Genomic DNA, 23843 nt, shown 5'->3' on the forward strand with positions numbered 1-23843 from the left:
AAATAAAATAATTGATTGCCTAAAAAGTAACAGAGCACTTCTCAACATTAAAACCTTTCAGAATGAGGTTAATTCGACGTTTGTTCCGATTCCTAACGATCAGCAATATTAATAAAATCATAATTAAGTGTAGTATGTGAGCCTGGCACAACTTTAAGAGAAACTTGCTCTAGAGATGTTTTGCACAGTTTGGGCACATTGTACATTTGATAGCTCATTTACAGGGATCAAAATCGCAGTCTTTAGGGTACATCAATGTTTTCCGCTTTGAGCAGGATTCTAGAGTTTCACATTCTCAAATGATCTGTTCTGGACATGTAGCGTTCAGCCCATCCAGTGTACTACAAGCACAAGTGTAAGAATTAATCATGGATATGTGAAAGTGCCCTGAGTCTACCTTCAGAACATCTCAGTGTTTCGACTGCTAACACAAGTCAGTACAGGACAACACGTCTGTAAACGACTCTAAATGGCTTGTGTTTTCCCCACAGGGCCAAACTGAGCTTGGGTTTGACAGTAACGGTTGTGCGGTTCAGGTAAAACTGCTTGGCTTTCAGATAAATCCGCCTCTGTCTGCCACTGTCCTGTCAGTTAAACGGGAACACAACTGCTTTATGAGGGATTAGAGCGAAATGTCAATCAACGGATTGTGTTACACACAAAATACGAAAACAACATGAAAAAAACTGATGATAGAGTCATCTTACACCTTCACAATACTCACGAAATATATTCATGTATGAAAACTTTCTTAGAGCTGTGAATGTGAGTATGTTGATTATATTATATATATAACATATATAAAAATATTTCCAATGTATGTAAAATTAACAAACAATTTGACTATTGCAATGTAATTGTTTTTTTTAACTCTCCTAAATACCGGGAAACTCTCGAACCCATTCTTTGTGTCACTGGGAGCTTTATGAATCTTAAGATTTTAAGAGTGTCTCTGTTTAAATAATAAAGTCCTGGGCAACGATTAATCGCGATTAATCGCATTCAAAATAAAAGTTTGTGTTAACATAATAAATGTGTTTGTACTGTGTATAATTGTTTTGTATATAAAAATACACACATATGCAAGTATTTATTTAACTTTTTTAAATAATATAATATATATTTATACATAATTTATATTATTATTATTTTATTTATAAATAACACATTTTGTCTTATATATATATATTTATATATATATATATATATATATATATATATATATATATATATATATATATACATGCATTTGTGTGTATTAATATATACAAAATAATTATACACAGTACACACACACACATTATGCAAACACAAACTTTTATTTTGGAAGCGATTAACCGCGATTAATCGTTGCCCAGCACTATTTTATTTAGTTTATAAAATATATAAAAGATATGAATGTGATATAAAGATTTATCACATAAAGATAAAGATATGTGATATACGGCACTGATCATTTCAAAGAATCGGTTCAATGATGACTCGCGCTTTTTTATGTGCTTTAAAATCTACATGTAATGCTGAGACAATGAAGGCCATGAGGGACATTTTTACAATACAGGAAGTCTCGATTGGGGGAGATGCTTTCATTTTTGCTATACCAAGGAAATGCACTCATTATTATCACCTCACACACACACACACACACACACACACATCCAGACTCTATTTCTTGTGTCTGGCGCAGGTGTCATGGCAGAACCCATCTGTGTGAGAGTGTCGTGTCTTTGTCACACTGATCTCCTTCGCTATCAAACAGCACTACCTCACCCGGCCTCCGGCTGTGTAAACCTAGAGCCGTGAATAATTCAAGCGAACTGGCCCAGGTTCACACACATACACACACACCCTCAGGACATACACATAGCACGGTGTTGTCGGCTGGCCTACGGGACATGGGGACCACTTTTAGACCCATGTGTCTCAATAACACATCTCATTTATCAATGCTGGATGTGAGATGACGTGCGCTTTTGTGCCTCTGCTATGTGCGTAATCCACCAAACTCGCCTTTAAGAAGGAAAAAGTGTGCAGGTACAAAGCAATCTCTTATTACAGGTGCTGTCCACTTCTCCTCGCCGAACAGGTTACTGAAGACATTCATGTCACATAATAAAACTCTTTATGGCAGTCTGAGTACACCATACCCGTGATATGAAACTCAACAAAGCCGCGATGTATTCTGAATGCTAAGATACAAATCTTGAAAAAGTTAAGGCACAAAGGAATGGGTAGAAACTGCACTGATGTAAAAAAATGAGGCCAAGCCTATCTACTACTTTATAATAAATGGCTTTAAAAAAAAAAAATTATTTCACTTATCCAATCTTAATGTGCAGAGTATTGTTACTAAAAAGAGAGAGAGACAGAAAAAGTACACTTTACCTAAAGCCTCTATGTATAATGCATTATAAAGGTATTCAAAATGTCCATTATAACGCATTATTTCTCTGTAGCTATAATCAAAGTTTTAATGTGTTTTAATGCATTAGAATTATTAGATTATACTTATCTAATGCATATAATAATGTATTATAACTGTGGTTACAATTATTCATGGGATCATCCAAAGCATTTTTAGGTGCATTATAAGGTATAATGAATGCATTAAAATACTTTATAATGCATTATAAATAATGGCTTTAAGTAAACTGTAAACTGTAACTGTTTTTTTGGGCGGGACTCTCTGTCTGTCTGACCAATGGTAGATGGGAGAGTGTTTGGTGCAGTGTTATTTTAGAATCACTGACATATTTTTATAGTAATAGTTTACATACCTTTTATAGTTTATTTTTTTATTTTCCATTTCGATTTAAAATTGTGTAATTTTGCTGTTTTTTTTTATTATTATTATTTTGAAATATGTTTATACAGCTTTTATTGATTGTTATTTCAGTTTTAGTTATTTTAGTACATCAAGTTAAACTCAATTAATTATAGCTGAAATAAAATAAGTTTACTTTTTATACTTCATTAGATTTTTCAGTTAACATTTATTTTATTAAGAAACAATGTTTTATGGTTTTAGTTTTAGATACATATAATAACACTTAATTTTGGTGATGTTCAGAAATGATACATTTTGGCTTTAATGTCATGGCTGTTAATCAATATGAAGCACAAAAATAGTGTTTTCTCATTTTAATCTCACACGTTTCAAATTAAATGGGACATTAGCAGAATGCAAAAAAAGATGGATAAGTATCCAATACTTTTGAAAGCTGACACAGAAAAAGAGTATTATTTTCAAACTGGAGAAAAATAACCCCTGAAACTTTGCCTATGAACTCTGCCTATGGGTACAGTCATTCATTGGTACTCTAAAAGCGCCAAAAACTTCACAGAATCTGACCTACGCCACATTATAATGAATGAGTGGTTCATAATGGTTTGTTCTTTAGTAAAACAGGCCTGATCGTACATTCAGCTCGAGTGCATTCTTCTGGCGAGAGCTTTCGAAAGTGAATGACAGCTGAATAGCAGGCGGAAGAAGATCTATGAACTGAAGACATCAGCAGTCATTCTTGATAAAATCCCTTGACATGAATTTTTATCATCTTGACACTAAATCACCACAAATCTCCTCATACACTAGGCCAATTATCTCACTAGTAACTGAAAGTAAAACAACAAAAAACAGCTTTACGTGGACAATTGAGACAGCTTTTGTACAACAACTTATCCTGAGTGATTGGATGTTCTGTAAATGTCACATACTAAGTTTCTCAGTAGGGAAGATATGATGCAGGTCTATCATATCTATCAAGAGAAACTTGTTTTTGGAATTGTTTTTTTTTTTTTTTTTTGGATGTTCTACACATTTTTTTGAAAGGTCAAAAATACCTTGGGTAAATCTTTAAGCATTCCCATTATTCTCAATGGCAGTTGTTTGGTTGGCAAATGAAGTAAGTGAACTTGATTTCACTAAGTACAACATGTTCCTGAATCAGTATTTTTGTTGATCCTGGAACAACATTCAAATCAACCAATCAGAATTAAAGAAGAAGTTTACAGATTATGTCAAGTTCAGTTAGCTTTATACTCTACAAGACCAGTGTTATTCGCCTACCATTTTCCCTCTGATATTAGGGATAAGTTAGAAGTAGGGATAGGGCTAGAAGTAAATTTCTGGTCACAAATATTATATTTGTATATATATATATATATATATATATATATATATATATATATATATATATATATATATATATATATATATATTGATAAATATGTTGACCCAGGAACAGGTCTTACTTGGCAAAATCATGCTGACCAATAAAGTAGTAGAAGTAGTAGAAGTAGTAGAAGGAGTAGGAGTAGAAGTAGTAGAAAAGATTTGCCTGGAGCAATAGGATAATTACATCCTGACAACTGATTGGCTGATTGCCCTTGTATTTTGCTTGCTAAACATTTTATTTTGGCAGAATACAAAGATAATTTGAATGCCGTCAATAAAGAAAGTTTTTTTTTCCTTTTGCCTAAGGGGCTAACCAATCCAGTCTTGAATCCTTGGCGATGGCACATAAACTTTAAACCAAGGTTTATTAGGAAAAACCTACCATTTCTGAGAATTACGGTTTCTAGCACACTAAACAACACTTTTAAAATTAAAGGTCCAGTGAATGGAGCTGATAGAGCATTCAGTTTTATACAAAAAAGATGAATGGAAATCTGGCAAACAGTGCGTATATCACAATGTACATATCACGGCAGTTCAGAAATGAAATGTCCAGTAAGTAGCACTAAAAGGTTTAATGCTCCATTATGTTTACCTACACTAAACCCTACCCTAAACCTAACCGTTAGTGTTAAACGTAAGTTAAAAATGCATTTCCTTAAGCAACCATGCAAATTTAGTTTGTTTATACAAGTCTTTGAGCTCTTTTACTATGATTTAGGATGCTCCGCAATGCAAGTGCAATACTGTACTAGATGAGCTATCGAGCAAGTTTACTGTGCATCATCAAAATGCATAAGTTTACCAATCATGCACTATACGCAAATGTTTTGAGGTCATAACATAGTATTGTGCAAGGAATCATCCAAAAAAATTTATTAATGTATAATCTGCCCCATTAAACATAATTTGAGTGAAAAGAAATAAAAACTGTTGGTGTTTTACTGCCACGAGTGTTAATTTCAGATTAACAGTGAATTGTATGTACAGGTATGCTTTGAAATTGGATACTTATGTGCAATGAGCCTATGTTACAAAATTCACTGTTGAGGTAGAACCTCACATATAGGATAGGCATATGATACACAACTAAGATTTGGAAAAGTTGAGACCTTTTGGTTGGTTCGGATAGCACAAAGTCTGAAATTCATTCTCAACCTCAACTTCAAAACCACACACTATTTAGTCAACTGCATCATGTCTTCCAATATATATACCCTCCTTATGCAGAGATTTTAAAAAGCAGCTGTATAACTGCATGAAGATCCATGATGTCATTCTTCCTTCCTCTACAGGGCGTGACACACTTGCACGGTCTGTGTGTTTCATCCTTTCTCCTGTCCCATTTCCCGCTTTAAAGCATTTGGGGGATCCCAAAACTTTTTCCATGTGTCAGAGGCACACTGGGTTTCCAATATTCCTACAGAAATTAACCTTAACTGACGTACAGTGACAAAAATAGGAGATATCTGCATAATACGTCAAGCACGTTTGGGTTGAACTGGTACTCTGAACAAGCTTCCATCTTATCACTACTATCAAAGTCCTGTATTTCTCTTACATTAACAACAACTGGAAGTTGGTTAACATTTTAACTACACATGTAACTGAGGATTTATCAAATAGCTTTACACCTTGATCAAGATATACCAGCTTAAAGGCATATTCCCATCGGAGACCATTCTTTCTGCAACAACTTGTTAAAACAATATGATTCATTCCATTGGACCTCTTCAAACCCTTAATCAGCCTGCAGAAAGTGGATCTTGTTTTCCCTAACAAACTACCAACAAATGTTTTGATGCAACCGGATTAACTGAATGTGGGTATGTCGATATCGTTGGCCATTTTGTCTGTATGGAGTAGCCATGAGTATACTGGGAATATATTGCCATTGATTTTCCTAAAGAACGGTACTTGAAAGTCGTCATTTCTCTAACGCAGACAAAACTCCATGAATACTCAACATTCAGCAGCACCACAGCACTTAGTTATATTCACATCAGCCAAAAAGACTCAAAACTCATTTCAGGACAAAAGTCCTTGGCTTGAGCCAGTTGAATTACCAAATAGGTCGAAGCAGTTGACTTATTAATGGTATTCATTACTCTCTTCATGTCCAACTTGAAATCAACCGATAGCTATTACTGTGTTATGTGTTCTTAAAACTTGTTAGTTTAATTCACTAACAGAGGAATATTCAGATCAATTTTGATGGATCCCTATAAATTAATCTCTTTGGACACAGATACAAGCTGTTGGAGAGAAAAGAAGCTCTGGGTCTGTATTCACAAAGCTTCTCAAACTACAGGAGTTGGTTTAGGATTTGATTGCCAAAACTGCTCTTTAGTCTCTAAATAACCGAGTACACAACTGATCCAGAAACAGCCCTGGGGACTCTGAGACGCTTTGTAAATGCGGACCCTGAGGTCGGAGAGATAGCAGGAACCGCCACCGCAGAGCTACGCTAGGTCACTGTATACAGTACCTCCTTATGAGTGAGCTCCAGCCAGGCGGTATAGAGGTGGACGCTCAGCACCCCACTGGAGTCCAGCAGGTGCAGGCTGTCCTGCGTAGACCACGGGAGAGAAAGCGGCGATTAGAACGTATGATGAAGCCCTTAAACCCCACAGATTTTGAAAGCCCTTTTAAAGTAGCAGCAGACGCTAGTAAAACCAGCCCCAAATCATTAACATTTAACAGAGATGTCTTTTATACATTTTTTACGACGATTTCTACGTCGTACGTTTTGGGTCCGTGTTTAGTCATCAAAAGCTACATTTACATGCAACCAAACAATCCATTAATAAATGGATTGACGGTTTAATTGGACTGAAAAGCCTCCATGTAAATACTTCAATCAATCTTATTGAGCTCGATTTGAAGGAGATTTCAATCGGATTGACAGTTTCAGCCATTGAATCCATTTCTGATTTAGATACAAAAATGCCTTGTGAATCGGATTTCGAAGTTTCCGGTACATGTGAAAGGAACTTTCAGAATCTGAAATAGGATTGGATTCATTCGCTCGCTACAATGGGTTCCAAATGAACCGAACCCACCGTTTTCTCGACTCGAGTGCTTTCACACCAACCAAACAAACCGAACTTTGGTGTCAAGTGAACTTGTTCCGCTAGGAAAGCTTTAGCGTGAATGCATCCAATATCAATTTGAGTGATATGTACATGTTTTACGTAATTAATGAAATAACACAAACTGATCCTGAATTTAGTTGAGTTTGTATGTATATCAGAATCAGAATCAGAATCAGAAAGAGCTTTATTGCCAAGTGTGCTTGCACACACAAGGAATTTTCCTTTGGTACTGAAGCTTCCAGTGCACATATACAAATACAGATACAACAAGAAAACATAGTAATACAAATTATACAAATAAAATTATACAAAAAAATATGAAAATACTATAAAAATATATGGTCACAGTTGGGTTTTGCCAGAATAAACATTTACAGATTATGAACATATTTACAGTATTTTGAATAGTATGAATAAATATAAATAAATATAAATATCACCTGAATTTTTAAGATATTGCACTAAACTGGGAGTATTGCAAGTTATCTTGCAATACTATATTTGAGTATATTTGAAGTTCTCGGTACGAAAAAAAGGGTAAACTGTAAAACTATCTTCACTCATGCTCTGTTAGGTAAACTAATCCAAGAAGAACATTTGTTTATCACTGACTTTTTAGCTAAATCTATTCACAGTGCATCTGGTGCACCACAGTTTAAAGACTCAAATAACTAATTAAATCTGTTAGTATGTCCATAAATAATAAAAGTTTTTCCAGCATCTATAGCTCATGACCTCTCAGTAAACCTGCCCGCTTCTGTCACCCCCCTCTGTAGGCTAAATTAAATGTGAACTGGCGCCCTTTACACTGACCAGAATGATTGCTTGCTTGCCTTGAGGCCCTAAATCCACTTACTTTTCTTCCAATATTGTGCAATCATCTTTATTAGGTCAACTAGACATTGACAAACTGTTTTTGAGTTAGTTGTTTTAGCATTGCTGAAGAGAGAATCTCTTTCAGTAACTTCCTTACTATCAAGGTTTCCCCCCCCCCCCAGTGGTCTTGTGTTTGCTCATTGTGGATATAAGTACTGCCACCCAGTTAAGCTTCTTTGTGATCCACTGTGCTTTGATATTAGCGATTTAGAAATGAAGCCGAGTTGAACTGAATTGAGTTCAACATGGCATGTGTTAAATTGTTTTTATGTAGTACACAATTATGTGCTTTTCTGGTTTTGTACATACACACATAAGTAGTTTTATAGGGGGCTAAATATATACATATACATTTTTTATACAAAAAAAGCAATGTCACAAACTACGTTATTTTTAAAATTGAAGTATTAAAGTATTATATAATAAAGTATTATATAATAAAGTATAATAAAGTATTAAAATTGATCAAATGTATATAATAATATTCCCTTCTTACAAAAATATCTTGCATTTATCCTGACAGCTGAAACTGACACCTAAGTTAATTAAGGTTAAAGTTATATGGGGATGTCTGGGAATTTAGATTAGTGTCTATGATATATATCCCGCATGTAATGAGTACTAAGCTCGAATCCACTTCTAAGCTGCAGGTAAATTGAAAGGACTGAAATTAACTGTGAGAACTGCAGTGTGTGCAGTCACTGTAAATACAGCAGCACACAATGACTCGGACATGGATTCAAATAGTCTGATTTTGCTACACTACCAATAAAATACTCTAATAAACATAAAATATATGCTCAAGTATGCGGCAACCTTCCGGTCTCTCTCTTGAATCGAACAAAGAAATGAGTTACTAACTGCAATTCATCAACTGGCCGTTGGAGATAGACTCCAAAAGAGAGCCAAAATGGCCAAATTTACAGCATAAAAAAAAATATGTTTACAGCCTGGAACAAAAAGTGGTTTTGGTCTATATAGCTAATTTTGCCCTTCATGACAACTGTGAGGGGGGTGAATTTTTTTGCCACTTGAGTGACAGGTGGATTGCCGCTGCTGTCACTACTAGCCGTTTTTCTGCTTTTTTGTTAGCCGTCATCTCAGCTAATACCGTATCTTTGCCCATTTTCGTTTATCTGGGGGTGACGCGTTACCAACGTGTACGCACTTTTCCTTGTGGCAGAGAGTTGGATTACTGCAGGTATTTGGAAATCCAAGCAATTCTTGCCACTCGCCATTCTCAAGAAAAGAATTTGGACGTTGACTGGTCTTCTTTTACGTTATTGACATTAATTAGGGGGCATTTACAAGTGGAGATCTGAAACCATTCAGCCGCACACAATTTCAAAATCATTTGCAATTTATAAATTTCAAATTGGAAAGAGTCATACGCAGTTTTTTTTTGTGCGTATGTTCGTTCTCTGAATCACGGCATTTTTGAGAAATGATCGTAAGATCAAATGTAGGACAGTTTCTGCACAACATTTTATAAATGAGGCCCCAAGACTGCATGTATTCGATCAAAAATACAGTAAAAAGAGCAATATTGTAAAATAATATTACAATATAAAATACTAAAAAATGTTATGTTTTAAGAAATAATGTATTCCTGTGATAGCAAGATACACCCCCTCACTTCTGAACAGTAGTGTATCACACAAAATATGTGGTAAAGAATTCATTTTTTAATTAGATTACTATTTTTATCAATACTTTAAACAAAAATGAAATAAAGAATGTTTATAACTAACAAGTCACTTGACTTGTAATATATCTTGGTCTCATAACAGTGCATTCTTATTCCCTTCTCTGAAAAAAGGGTATCTTAAAACTATTCTATTTTGCCTAAAAATGCAGTAGGTGAAGGAACAGAGCTAGTAGTCATTTTAATTATCAAATGTTGGTTTTACACTGTTTAAATACAATGCAAATTTAATTATAAAGCATATCTCACTCCTCGAAATGGACTCTATTCAACAAGACCTTTTCCAAAAAATAGAAAATTTAGGAAGTTTTTCAATTGCCTTCTTTACTGTGATATCATCAATGGAGCATCTATCATCTAGTTTGATGATGTGTGAATAGTACCCAGACCCCCAGCTCTATCCACCTTTAGCAACAAAAGGTCTAAAAAGAAACACAATAAAGCCATACTGTTTGAGAAATCAAACACTTTGTTTTTATGCTTTGCTGTGTTCTGAAATGTGTCAGCATTGCCACAAGAGGCGCTATATCTCGCATTAGCATAAACTATCTTCTTCTGTGGTTAGCACCCTACTCTTTTATGAGTACAGTGAATTTCAGACACTTATTTTATCACATACTGTTTTTTGCATACTCTATAGTAGGGAAGTATGTGATTTCGGATGCAGCCTCTCACGTCCACATTACATAACGTCACCTTTGCACACTCGCTTTTTTCTTCTATGTCCTTGAGGCAAACCATCCCCCTTGAAATGAATGGATTGCAGCATTCTCTAGCGTGAACTCTAGTGTGTACTGTGTACGCAGCCACAAGCTTTTATATATTCACCCTCTGACCCCATAAATTAAGCATTGGGCATTAGGTATGACTAAGGCACTTTGTCTTTCTGTATGTTCCTTTAAAGTGCAGCGGTACCTTAAAAGGTTGTGAAAGTATGAGCAGATTCCATCTAAAATCCTCTGAAATCCCAACAGACCTCTCTCTGGTGCTGTGCGGAGGTGATAATCAGGGGAAGCATTAACTGATTGTGGAGGAATGTCTTTAGATCTGGACAGTATACCTGCTCTTGACAGTTCTCACACTCTGCGAGACATGGCTCGAGACAGAACTGAGTGTGACACTGCCGTTGGTTATTCTCACAGAGACTGGCTCTTCTGTGCCAATGTATGTGTGTGTGTTTGTGTGTATGATCAAATCACCATGGTAAATCACCTCATGCACTCAACAACAGCTGCAGGCTGTCACACACTTGCTGCGTATCTGGCCTCCCTTTTTACAATTTGTGTGTGTCGGAGGCAGGTGGAGTATTTTTGACACAGCCGTGTGTGAGGACTCCCACTTGGCTGGTGGTCTAACACCTTCTCGGCACCCACTGTGAGTTGTGTTTATGTAGTATCCGTGTATAAACGAGTGTGTGTGTGTGTGTGTGTGTGTGTGTGTGTGTGTGTGTGTGTGTGTGTGTGTGTGTGTGTGTGTGTGTGTGTGTGTGTGTGTGTGTGTGTGTGTGTGTGTGTATTCCACCAATAGCAACTCAGGCTGGACATAAAAGGGCTTTAAACTATTATGCTCAATCACAACAAAACCAGCAAACACTGCATAACCCATTGTATACTACATAGGTAACAATTCACAATGCATACTAAACAAAACTTTTAGGTGCTCGCAGGTCCAAAACTCACTCACATAATGTTGTGTTGTGGATGGTTGCTTTACTAGTCCAAACAGCCCATCCCAAATGTATATAATATTCTCTTATTCAATGGAAGTCTATCATTTTATCATCCACCAACTGAAAATTACAAGCCCAGTGCTTTGAAAATGAATAATACACCTCTCTTGTCCAAATCACAATACGCCATATCATCCATTTTTTTTGTATTACATATACTTAATACATGACAAAACAATAAAATGATAATAAACCTTTCTGTGTTGTCGTATCTCCAGAAAAAAATAGCAAACCACAAGTCTGATATATCGTCATCAACTAATGTCTTTACAAGAAACCGCATTAGTCTTTTTGCAGTAAATTAAAACACAGTCGTAAACTCCCTTGAAATTCGAGACATCCTCATTGTTTCCGTCTCCAACTACTGCTCACTTATACGAGTACAAGGATATGCTTGAAGACTACATTGAAAACAATCTTAAAAGCAGGTTTATGAAACTCAAGTTGGAGTCTCTTACAAGCAGGAAGACTCTTCGCACATCCCAAATGGCATATTCAGTTTCTGATGTTCAGGGCTTGGAAGAGTCGAGAATCACACGACTGAAATAAAGACGACTGTGTCTTTTGTTACCAAAGCGCATGAGGGTTTTTTTTTTTTTGGAAGCTTTACATGAATCATGTGGCCTCCAGTTAGCAGACTGTCTTTCAGTGACTGGCAACATGGAGAGGGCAATGCTAGATAAACTCTAGTCATAATCTTCATGTGGAAGACTAAGCAACACATGCAAAAACATGCTAGTAAGTGCATTTAGACTTAATTAAGCAATCTCGTGCAAACACGCTTAGTTGCCTTTGGGTGTGGAAGCATTTGAAAACAAACTCCAGTTGAGTGAAATGCAATTCAAGTCAAACAGAGAGAATCCGATAAATGCTATTAAATAATCTCCTGTCTTCCTCAGGTCAGATACAAGTGGAAAGTAAGAAAACCATCGTGGGAACAAACACCGTCTATTAATTGTCCTGTTTTTGCAGAAGAAGCGAGAATCCTCAGGAACAACCATTCCAACAATTAAAAGCAAAGATGTCTTTATATCTTACCTTGTTGTAGTAGTGAAGCTGAACCGAATGCCACTGGCCATCACTAACTCCACCTGGTACGAAAGGTGCAACCGTTGTTTTAGACTCACCTAGGACAGAAAGATGGAAAAAATGTTCATTAAAGAGACGGGAGAAAAGCATGTACATTAACGTTGTATATATATATGCTACTTTACTATGCATTTTTATGTTACCAACTCATTATTTTAAAGGGGTCATATGATGGTTCTAAAAAGAACATTATTTTGTGTATTTGGTTTAATGAAATGTGTTTACGCGGTTTAAAAAAAAAGTCATTATTTTACACATACTGCACATTGCTGTTGCTCCTCTATGTCCGGCCTTTCTGAAACGCGCCGATTTTTACAAAGCTCATCGTTCTGAAAAGCAATCCAGGACATTGTTATTGGCCCAAAAACCTTAAGCGTGTGACGGAAATGTCACGACCCTTACCATATTTGGAACATCAGATCCCAAAGCAATAATGGCAGGTTATAATGTCTGAACTACCTTGTAAATTCGAGCCTGAATCTGAACCGGAAAATGCAGATCGATCAACTTCGCCAGCACGACTGGACCAGATCGTATCAGATTGGTAAAGTTTTATTTCATTGGGGACATAATTACTGATTAAAAGGACTTTACTGTCTTTTTACGCATTGCGGCGCGCTACGGGGGAAGAACACTATGTAAACATAAAACCATGTCTGCATTAGTGATCGTAGAAACGACGAGCAACTGCTACTCTATACTGCTAAAAACTTGTGTTTGAACAGTTAGTAGTAAAATCTTAAAATATGAAAACATACTTCCAGGCTGTGTCTGTGAGTCAGAAGGGCCAGAATATACTTGCAAAGATGGAATTACCCCACTGTTTTCTAATTGTGTCCTCTTTTGGAAGGCCAAACAAAGTATGGCTTTCGCAACGAAAGACACAGAGTCTCCACGACATGGCGGCGCCAGCGGCAACAATACAGTGAGAAAAAAAGTTACGCCTTCTTTCTTTGCGTATGCGTTTGGGCGGTGTTCTGAAACACTGACGTACATTTGTGCGGGCGTGTTTGAACGAAGCGTTTTAGGTAAGCGTGGATGAGCCTTAACTTTTAAGAATATTTAGTAATAAGCTTAGTAACTCTGCTGATCTTATACTTGCACTAACAGCAACATAACACACTAAAGACAAAGGAAAACAAGAAATTGCATCATATGACCCCTTTAAGTCACTAAACACAGTTTAGCCTGTTAAAAAAAGTAGCAACACAAGCAACTTAATCTAACTTGATCTATTTATGTGTGCAATATCTATTAGATTATATAATCTATTTTTGAAATACATTTATTATATCTGTATGTATCTGACATAAAAACAATTAGGATCTCAATGCAGGTTGATAGCATTAAGCAAGATAATGTTACACAAAATACAACTAATAAAAATAATTATATAACTCAATATATAAAAATAAATGAGTTGAAAACAGTGACAAAAACAGTTTACTCTGTCTAACACTGCATTGCATATTAATTAACTGCAAGTTAAAAAAGTTGGTGAAGACAGTATATTACTGTAAATGTTTAACATGCTGCATTTATGAGTACATCATAAAAACAGACATAGCTCAAAGTGTGTGTTTTGGCATGCGATAAAGGTCTTTTTGTATAAATTGTGTCTTTGTCACCTCTGGTGCAATATAAAGTAATTTAGTGGCTACAGCACAAAGCTTCTAACATAACTATCAATCATGTTTAGATATTCTCTCTCATCAATAGAGTTCATTCAGAGGGTAGGGGCGCAAAATGTACATTGGGTTTAGAGGAATATTTACCCAAGGCAGGAGTCCCTTCTGGTATTCGTAAAGAATCAGTAAAGAACAACAGAATATTGTGTCCTCTTTGATAAACAATTGCAACATTGTCTGAGAAATGTATTCATTTAGATTTTTTTAAAACCTAATATATTTTTAATGAAATGTGTACATTCTTGCAAGTCTTGATCACTGAAAAACTAAGAATGGTGTTCCATTCCCTTGACCACTTGGCCAAAAGAACAGTATTAGTACAAGTGTCATGGGTTACAGCATGTTAAACAGGCTCCACAGCATGACACCGCATTGTTCTCTTGGTCTGGGAAAGATTTATGTATGCTTTAAGATCAACAGTCCCATTATAGGGCTGTGCTCATCTTGCGTTATTTATAACTGCCTGTGAGCTAAAAAGTGTGTGTGTGTGTGTGTGTGTGTGTGTGTGTGTGTGTGTGTGTGTGTGTGTGTGTGTGTGTGTGTGTGTGTGTGTGTGTGTGTGTGTGTGTGTGTGTGTGTGTGTGTGTGTGTGTGTGCGCGCGCGAGAGAGAGAGAGAGAGAGAGAGAGAGAGAGAGAATGCATGTTTGCGCAAGTGTGTCTTCCCCTGCACATGCATGGAGAAGTTGGAAAGACCAGCTGGGGTCACAGCATAGCCTCATTAAGGTTTGGACACTTTACGACTTTGAAATTCTTTGTTGTAAACATATCCACCAAGAGCAATTCTCTCACAAAGTGACACATGACTGCACAAACAAGCTGTTTAGCGCGGCATGACGTCACCTCAGGTACATAAAGTCAACAATACTTTCTGCTGTCCCAGGAGTAAATCTGACAAACAGTCCAAAGACATACTCTATAGAAGTATACAAAAGCATAAGCAAATGCTTGGCTAAAACATTGCAAGTGCATGGTCCTCTATGCATAAGGTGCATTACTGTTGCTTTAACATAACTCAGTATTTAAGGAGGTGAGTAGGGCTGGGACGGTTACCGCATTACCGCGGTCTCGTGACTCCAACCGCGGGTCTGAGCTCGTCACCGTCATCACCGCAAAAAAAAAAAAAAAAAAATTTGGCCTGCACATGTGTGCACGTTGTGTCTAATGACATGGATTAATTGATTCTAATGACATGGATTATGTCTAATGATATTGTGTCTTACATGGATTCAAGGTTTTCTAAACAAAACTTAAAGGGGGTCGCACACCGGACGAGAAGCGCAGCGCCATGTCTTTAAAAAACACCATGTCTGATGTTATCGTATTTCATATTTAACGGCTCTGATTTTTAGGTGATATACTCAATTCATTCAGTTAACGGACGCTCTGAGGTAAGTGTGTTCAGACTGCAGACTTAGCAACGATTGTATTTTATTGTACAGTACAATCATAACATAGTACAGACATTATCTTAATTCCATAATGTCCTTAAACATAACAATATTGCTGGCCATAAAGTGAGAAAGTGCGCGTCCGGTGTGCGATACCTTGAGTTGTCCTAGACGCGAGTTGTTGCGCGGCGCTTCTCATCCGGTGTGCGACCCCCTTTATCATCAAAAGATGGAGCAAATCCGACCTTTCGCAAGTTGTGGAGCGCAATGTTCGATGACAAATAATAACATTCCATTCGTATTAGAGATGCGCGGATGGGCTATTATTATTTCATTCGCAACCGCATCACAAAACTCATGAGTTTTGCGCTCCACATCAAAACTCAGCAGCGAGGCGCAGCTGCCGCGAGGCTAGACAGCTCTTGGCTGTTCTAGAAAGAACACTGATCCAATGCAGCAAAGATATTTAAAGGCTAAAGTCCCTAGTATATTGGCTATGTTGCATCCCCAATATCAGGGATAAATTTGAATAAGTAAATAGCCTATAATGCACATCGGCAAACCTGACCTTACCTGACTAGGCTACTGTAGCCTAAAATTTTATCATTTCGTTTTGAATTTTGTTTAAAAGTAGACATTTAGGCCTAGCCTACGCCGAGTTTCGGTTCATTTATGAGACAAGGTCCAGTTCACGCGCAAGAGACCGCACCGCACCTGCTATATTTGCTTCTTATTTATTAATTCCAGGCAATTAGTTAATGAAACAGTGATTAAAATTAAGGTACAATTTATACAAAACAAAATTTAATTTAAAGAAAGGCTTTCTACCAAACAAAACTTCGGTCAAAATCGTGTCCGACCCATCTTATGATCCTATCCTACTCATGCTGTTCACTTTTCATATAATCAACATAGATTAAATAAAAAATAACACTATATTATGTAAACATAAATATGAAGTATAATATTTGTAATTAAGACATGTTGCAAAAGGTGTTCATCTTTCATTTCCAATGTGAACATCATGTAGCCTATTCTCCTGAAAATTATGAATTCAATCAATGCGAATGTATCTGAGAATATTCTGAAATAAGGAAATCTATTCAGTGATTGGTGCATGCCAAATTACTGCTTGATGAAAATTTGACTTTTTCAAATTGTGCTAGTTTTTTTTCCGGATGTATGTGACAATATTTAACAAAGTCTGTCTAGCAAAACCGACTTCTGGTGCGTGCGCGAAAGTCTGTTGGGGTGGGGGGTGGTTAGGTGGGGGGGGGGTGTCTATAGGGTGGTGTTTAAAGCGGTTTACCACCATACCATGGGAAAATCTTGCTTTTCAACCGCGGTTAGAAAAAATCCATACCGCCTCAGCCCTAGAAGTGAGAGCTACCTTCAAATGTCTGTGCCATTACACTGAGCATGTTATAATTTATGTAGCTAGCTGTAAACGTGTTGACAATTTGACTAACTTTAGCTAACATGCTCTGCAAAATTCTCTTCAAAGAGCACTAAAATGCTGAGAATGCATACTTGCATTGGGTTATGAATTGTGGACTGACACCCAATGACATGTGAAATCAAGCTTGCATGACTAAAAAGGTTTGTGTTCACACACATGAATAAAGTATATTTTGGTTAGCGGTGCATTACATAGCTGTGCTATATCTGTTATGAGCAAATAGTAGATTTTTCCATTGTATTGGTATATATTTGTGACTTTTTTTGTGCATGCTCATTTCCCACATTTTTACATATAGATTCTCGGTTTATCTTCCATAGGATAAAAACTATCATTGGCTGATCATATCAACTAGATTTTTACTATCAGTGCATCTCAACTAATGTTGACCCTAAGGTGACCTGGGCTTCCTGTTTGTTACAGTGTCATACCTGCTGAGAAGGTGAGTTGAATCTGTTCCTCTATGATCTCCACAGCTATGAAGTCGTGTTTCTCGTTAAAACGACCGTTGTAAAGTAAAAGGGCGTTTCTCTCTCTTGTGGCAAACCTGGACAGAAAAAAACATTGATCAGAACAACCAGAACTACAGGTTTTATTGAATGTCTACACAACCCCCTCATAAATATTTAACTCTATAAAGGTTCGATTGCACTTATTTCCTCATATGTTAGAATTTACGACCTAAACCAATTGAGCAACAAGAAACCTCCCAGCCAGACAGAAGAAATAACATCTATTAATCAAGAGAGGAAAAGAAAAAAATCAGAGAGGAAGTAAACGTAAGGCCAGTGGTCTAGAAACAGGAAGTGGTTCCTCTGTCTTGGGCGCCACATCCCACCTCTATCATGCCTGAGCCGTGGCACAGAGGGAAGAGGAGTCAGAGACCAGCTGCTCCACAGGAAAATTATACAAATAAAGAAAAACACTGATAGTACTCTCTCAAAATTTATAGCCCTTCCTGTTTTTACACAGCACAGGAGCCCAAATATTTCTCTGGTGCCCCTGTCTCAACATTTTTTGCTTAATATAACAAATTAAATATAACAAATGTGTTTCTAACTTTAAAAGACTTCACATTTAAAAAATAAAATCTACATAAAGGGCAAACATGATTTGAGCTTGACATTAGAATTATCAATGTATGACCCAGAATGAGTAGAAGATGAGTCCAGGCATGCCAACTAGCCAGACAGAGCTCAAGGGCTCCTTATGCAACCTCTTCAACGAATTACCCTTTACAGCATGCAAAGGCAGATGTGTCAGTGTAACAAGAAGATAAATGGGGGCATAAGACTTGAGGTCAGAAACAATTTTCTTGTCAAATATAACCCACTACTTACATGAAGGAAACAGTGAAGTGGAATCTCTGTTTCAGGCCTCGGAAGGTAATGAAGGACTGTCCGGGAAAGCTGCGGGTTGTCATCTCACAGAAAGGTTTCTCGTACTCTCCAGAAGGGCAATTGCACGTGAAGCCACCCACTAGCAGGTTGACACACTCACCTCCATTTTTACATACCCCGGGGACACAGCGGCCAGAGCGGGCATCTAATTCACAGTTCTCACCTACAGAGGATTATCAGAAGTTTGTAAAGTTATAGTGAACTTAAAGTACCAAAAAAGTATAGGAATACTGATTCAACCTTTTGACATCTTTGATCACTGTAACGCAAGGTATATTGTTACAGAGGAAAGTAACCCAAGCTGTAAATGGTGTCTCAGTGAGAAAACATCTACACTGGTCTGACTCTATACGGCAGGGCTCTACAGCTCTTGTTCTGGAGGGCCAGTTAGACTCCTGCTGGGTTTAGCTTTAACCTAATCCAAATACACCCCAACAAGCTAATCAAGGTGTTCAGACTTACTTCAAATTACAGGTAGGTGTGTTAAATTGAAATTGGTACAACTCTGCAGGACACTGGCACTCCAGGACTGGAGCTGAAGAGCCCTGCAATACTGGCCTTAAATCAAAGTTTGAGCTCTTACTTAAGTCTCAGATTTCCATACGGAAGCACTTGACAATCCAAAAGTTCCTCTATGGCACCACCAATTCCCTTACCGAAGATGGACACACAGATCATGCAGTGTTATATATCAACCATCATCCAGACAAGATCTGGACAAAGGGTGTTTATGTGTGGCGGGGGAACAGGATGGCAGTCCCTGTGCCTGTAATGACCCCTGATTTCCTTGGGATAATCTTTCTCTTGGAGGGAAATAGACAGATCTGTTTCCCTCTAATGTGAGAAAGCCAGAAAGGGATAGATGTTTAGGGGCAGGCTGTCATCGCCATCATAATGGACGCAAAATACCTGGAGTTGAACTGTGACCTTCAAAGCACTGAAGGAGGTGATTAGAGGGGTAATTAGCCTTGATAAAGAAGGGGGAAGTGGTTAGGAATGACAGAGGAGCCTCCCAATTGGAGATCGATCAGATATAGCCATCACAGTCTTTCATGTTATATTCGTTCTTTAAGACACAAAGCTTTATTTATGGCCTATCTGATCTTTGCCCAAGAGTCAATAAGTCCCTCACAGGTGGACACATCGTTCCTAGTGTTTGTCCACCTGTGACATGGACATCCTGACATTTGGTTTTGAAGGCAGTGGCTCTGGTGGTTTCCCTATTTGTGGTTTACCCCAAATGACTGATGGTTCAAACCTCAGGTTCTCCAGGGCAGCATTCCTTCAGCTCCTGACAAAACACTGCTCCCTAACCACAAACCACTCTACCACATATTCCTGAAAATGTACAGACTAAATACACAAATGCTGTGTGCCATTACATGTTTTGCACTCACCTGTGAAGTCCTCTAGACACTCGCAGCTGTACCCTCCTTCTCGACTGCGGCAGCGGCCATTATTGAGGCATGGTCCTGAGTAGCACAGGTCAATCTCGGTCTCGCAGTAGTCACCAGTAAAGCCAGCCGGACAACGGCAGCGCAGTCCGTTAATGGGATGGATTGGTCTGAAGAGAACAGTGTCAGAAGCTATGAAAGGTGGAGAGCTGTCGAACTTTAACACAGAGACACATTTCATGTAGTTTTCGCAAGGTTCCCGCAGGCAGATGTTGTCATCAAACGGAAGGACACTTTGGCTGGAGATTTTCCGTAACAGAGTTCGGTTCAGGTAGATTTGCTCCTGAAGTTCTTCCGAAGGGAAATAGCGGTCCGGAACTCCTCCAGGAAGCAAGGCGGAGAAGGTAACATTGAGGATGTTGCCACTGACATCCGAGTCATTCTGGACGTTGAAGACAAAAACTCCTTCGCGACTAGTTGAGAGGACCGCTGCCACACCTTCGGCAAATAGAGAGAGCAGCGGGGATAGGAAGCGTTCCTGGGACATGTTCTCCAGACGGACCGTGATGCTGTTCGTTAGCATCTCGTCAGTGATGATGGTCACACGGAGAGTACAGAAGGCCGTCACTTGGTGGATACCATCTACAAAGGATAGAAACAACCAACCGTTAATAATTCAGTTTAACATTCCATGAAAGCACCTGCTTCTGATCTTAGAATATTGGCATTTTGGAATGTTCAGGTGGGAAGTCAGCTGCTTCCGGAAGATATCAGTATACACTTCACACTGAGAAAGTCCAAATACTGTTTTTGGTTGGTGAAGAAAGCATGTTAACAGACAAGATTACTACAAATTTGCACCACAATTAGACAGATCATCTTGGTATCTTGCTTCAGGACACAAACTCTTCTCTGTTGAAACTAATGCTATAAAAACCTCGACTTGACAACCGTAAAACACAGTAAATGCTTTCTTCCACAAAAGTACAAAAAGGATTGGAATGCTTATAATGGGATTGTACATGATCTTAACTACGGAGCTTCACACTGAATGGCAAAATTAAGCATACACATTTTCAGGAGAGGACAGTTGCTTCCACATTTGCCGATTTCATTCTTTTCCCTCAGGTCCTTGGGTTGAGTTTTTGCTACACTGGCCATACATTTGCTATACTTTCAGCACAGGTGCGCAAGGAATTATGTATTCTCTTATTGTGCTTATGTCATTACACCGTAAAACTGACAAAGTTCCAAAGCCTTTGTCCAAAGGGATAGTTCACTTAAAAAATTAAATCATTTACTCAACCTCATGTTGCTCAAGACTTTTATGACCTTCTTCTGTAAGACATAACGAATATTTAAGCTTTTTTTCTTCACAAAGTGTTGAAATCTAACACACAGAATATTGAACTATCAACACTGCATTACATTAGAGAGCTGCCTGGAGTACTTTAGCCCAGATCTGATTAAAGCAGTCTTAAGCTGCATTGCCGTATCTGATCTCAGTCCCACTATTTTCCTGTGGATAAAATGGATTTGACAGGAAGCTCCCACAAGCACTGCAGTGGCTGTTCTGTTTTGCTAAGGGAACAACTGCAGAACAGGTGGTATATCCAATTAATACCCCCGGCAAAACAATGTGGCTAAGACCTTTCAAAAATGGAGGTGTCATGTGTCTTTGAGTTAAGTTATGTGTCTCTAAATTATATCTCAGCCATAAATCAAAAAGGGGGTCTAGGTCACCATTCCCACTAAAAGGGTTACATTCCCAGCTCTGTCTAGTATGTAGTATAGTGTGTTCATTCCACTAAAGTTGCACAGGATGACATAATCAATTTGCTTTGACTTCAAACTGCAGGCCTAACCTGATATAATTTGTTCACCAATAACATGCTGTTTCCATATACATTTAATTTCTAGTAATTGGTATAAAGTGGTGCAGGTATGACGTCAGAACCCAGAAGACTAATTCTCTGATAGTTCTTTAGAGATTTTCCTATGGGATTTTCGATTTATGTATAAAAGACTGAGGTAAATTTAACTTGATGATACTTTGATGTTTCAGTCTACATTGTAGATTACACACACCCATAGTGAAAAGGTGAATTTTAAAGCAGTTATGTTAATTTTGAATATGTATGTTTTTAATATGTAACTACATAAGCCAGCTTGGGGTGTACGTGGGCAGTTTACGTAGTATAACAAAACATAAAAGTATCGTCAAGTAAGTTATGTTTACCACAGGGTTTATTTTTTCTTATTATAAAACCCCATAGGAAAGTCTCTAAGGAACAAGTGGGGAATTAGACTTCCGGGTTCTGACGTCATACCTGGACCACTTTATTAGATTTGGAAAGTGTATTAGATTTGAGGTCATTCTCTTGTGGCTTTTGCATTTAAATTAAGCTACAAATGCGAGCTTGGTTGTGACATCATTCTGGGTGAATTGAAAGCTTTACCATTTGAATATTATTATAGTAGATCAAACTCTTTTTTGTTTCAAAAGAGCAAGAAAACTCCTTTTCACCCCTTAAACAATTTCAGAGCATCTAGTTACTTTCAATTGTGCCTGCTTTTCTTGTGAATTAAATCTATAAACTGACACATCATTTTAAAAGAACATTTGCACACACATAAGAAAGAAAATTCCTTACTTTTCTCTCCCTCTCTCTCTCTCTCTCTGTCTCTCTCTCTCTCTCTCTCTCTCTCTCTCTCTCTCTCTCTCTCTCTCTCTCTCTCTCTCTCTCTATCTCTCTCCCCCTCTCGCATTATCTTTTATATTCCTTAAATGCAAACTAAACACATTTACTGTAGGCACAGAACATCATTTTATCAACAGGGGAGGATGCTAATGAAAATGTTTGCTGGCACCCGGCCTAACAAAACAGGAATATCATATCAAGTTTTTGTGCAGTTCAGGGATGAAGGATTGATTCTAACAGATAGGTATTTTCTCTCAGGATAGGGAAATGTGTTTTTAAACACCGTATTATATGGCATCACTAACAGCTCTTGTTCTGATTCCAAACTAAATAATTCAAAAAAATTCAAAGTCATCAGGAATTTCAAATAAATTAATAAAATGAACAAGATTTCTTCTAAAGAAAGTGTCTTCTTAGTTTAACTCACTCAAAATATCAGTATTAAGTGGTCGAGACAAAAGTAAGACAGAATGTGTTTTCTTGATTTTTTTATGGGTTTTCCACCTGACATAGCAGCGCAGTTTATATTTAGTCTGCCAGCTGTTCACTTAGTATCAATGTAAAGTTGTGTGCAGTCAGTGACCAGGCAAATGTTGTTGTCATGCAAAATGCCCTCATGCCCCTCTCAGGGATAAATCATCTCAGTTAACCTTTGTGCATAAAGAAGTACACCTTAACATACTTTAAAAAATTGTACTTATTACATAAATTGAATACTTTAAAAGAATACTGAAGTGGAAATTTAATGTGAAATTAATTTTAAGGTGTCTTTATTACACTGTAATTATACATTTAAGTACTGAGTAATATTAAGTAACTACATGTACTTACTATAGGATTGGGATTAGGGTTTGGTTTGGTTTAAGGTTAGTTGCATGTAATTATGCATAATTTATAGTTATTACTATATAACTACATGTAACACATGTAACAATGACACTGTAAAATGAAGTTTTACCAAAATTTTAAGTGAATTTAAATTTGTTTTGACACTTAAATGCATGTTAATTCAATAATTATTAATTAAGTGTATAATGATTTAAATTCATTTTAAATGCAATTAGTTGAACTTAAATAGTGTTTTTGACCCAGTTCAAGTACATCTTTAAATGCAATTTCATATTTACTTCTAATGTCTTT

At 37.3% G+C, this 23843-nt stretch overlaps 1 protein-coding gene across 21 annotated transcripts in view; it reads right to left on the bottom strand.

Moving 5' to 3' along the window:
* The window catches only part of celsr1a (cadherin EGF LAG seven-pass G-type receptor 1a), a 100124-nt gene that overhangs the window by 42099 nt on the left and 34182 nt on the right, over window positions 1-23843 (bottom strand). For 11 of the 21 annotated variants that reach the window (XM_077233919.1, XM_077233918.1, XM_077233920.1 and 8 more), the window contains exons 2-6: window positions 20005-20643; window positions 18548-18770; window positions 17639-17754; window positions 12621-12709; window positions 6666-6746 (exon numbers count right to left, since the gene is read on the bottom strand). In XM_077233919.1, the coding sequence (XP_077090034.1) occupies window positions 6666-6746; window positions 12621-12709; window positions 17639-17754; window positions 18548-18770; window positions 20005-20643 (1148 nt within the window). The remainder of the gene's footprint in view (window positions 1-6665; window positions 6747-12620; window positions 12710-17638; window positions 17755-18547; window positions 18771-20004; window positions 20644-23843) is intronic. The other 10 variants (XM_077233930.1, XM_077233928.1, XM_077233929.1 and 7 more) reach the window with 1 other exon arrangement.

The sequence above is a fragment of the Siphateles boraxobius genome, unplaced genomic scaffold (assembly GCF_051911475.1).
Source record: "Siphateles boraxobius isolate OS27281-9 unplaced genomic scaffold, OSU_SipBor_1 19, whole genome shotgun sequence".
Lineage (NCBI taxonomy): Eukaryota > Metazoa > Chordata > Actinopteri > Cypriniformes > Leuciscidae > Siphateles > Siphateles boraxobius.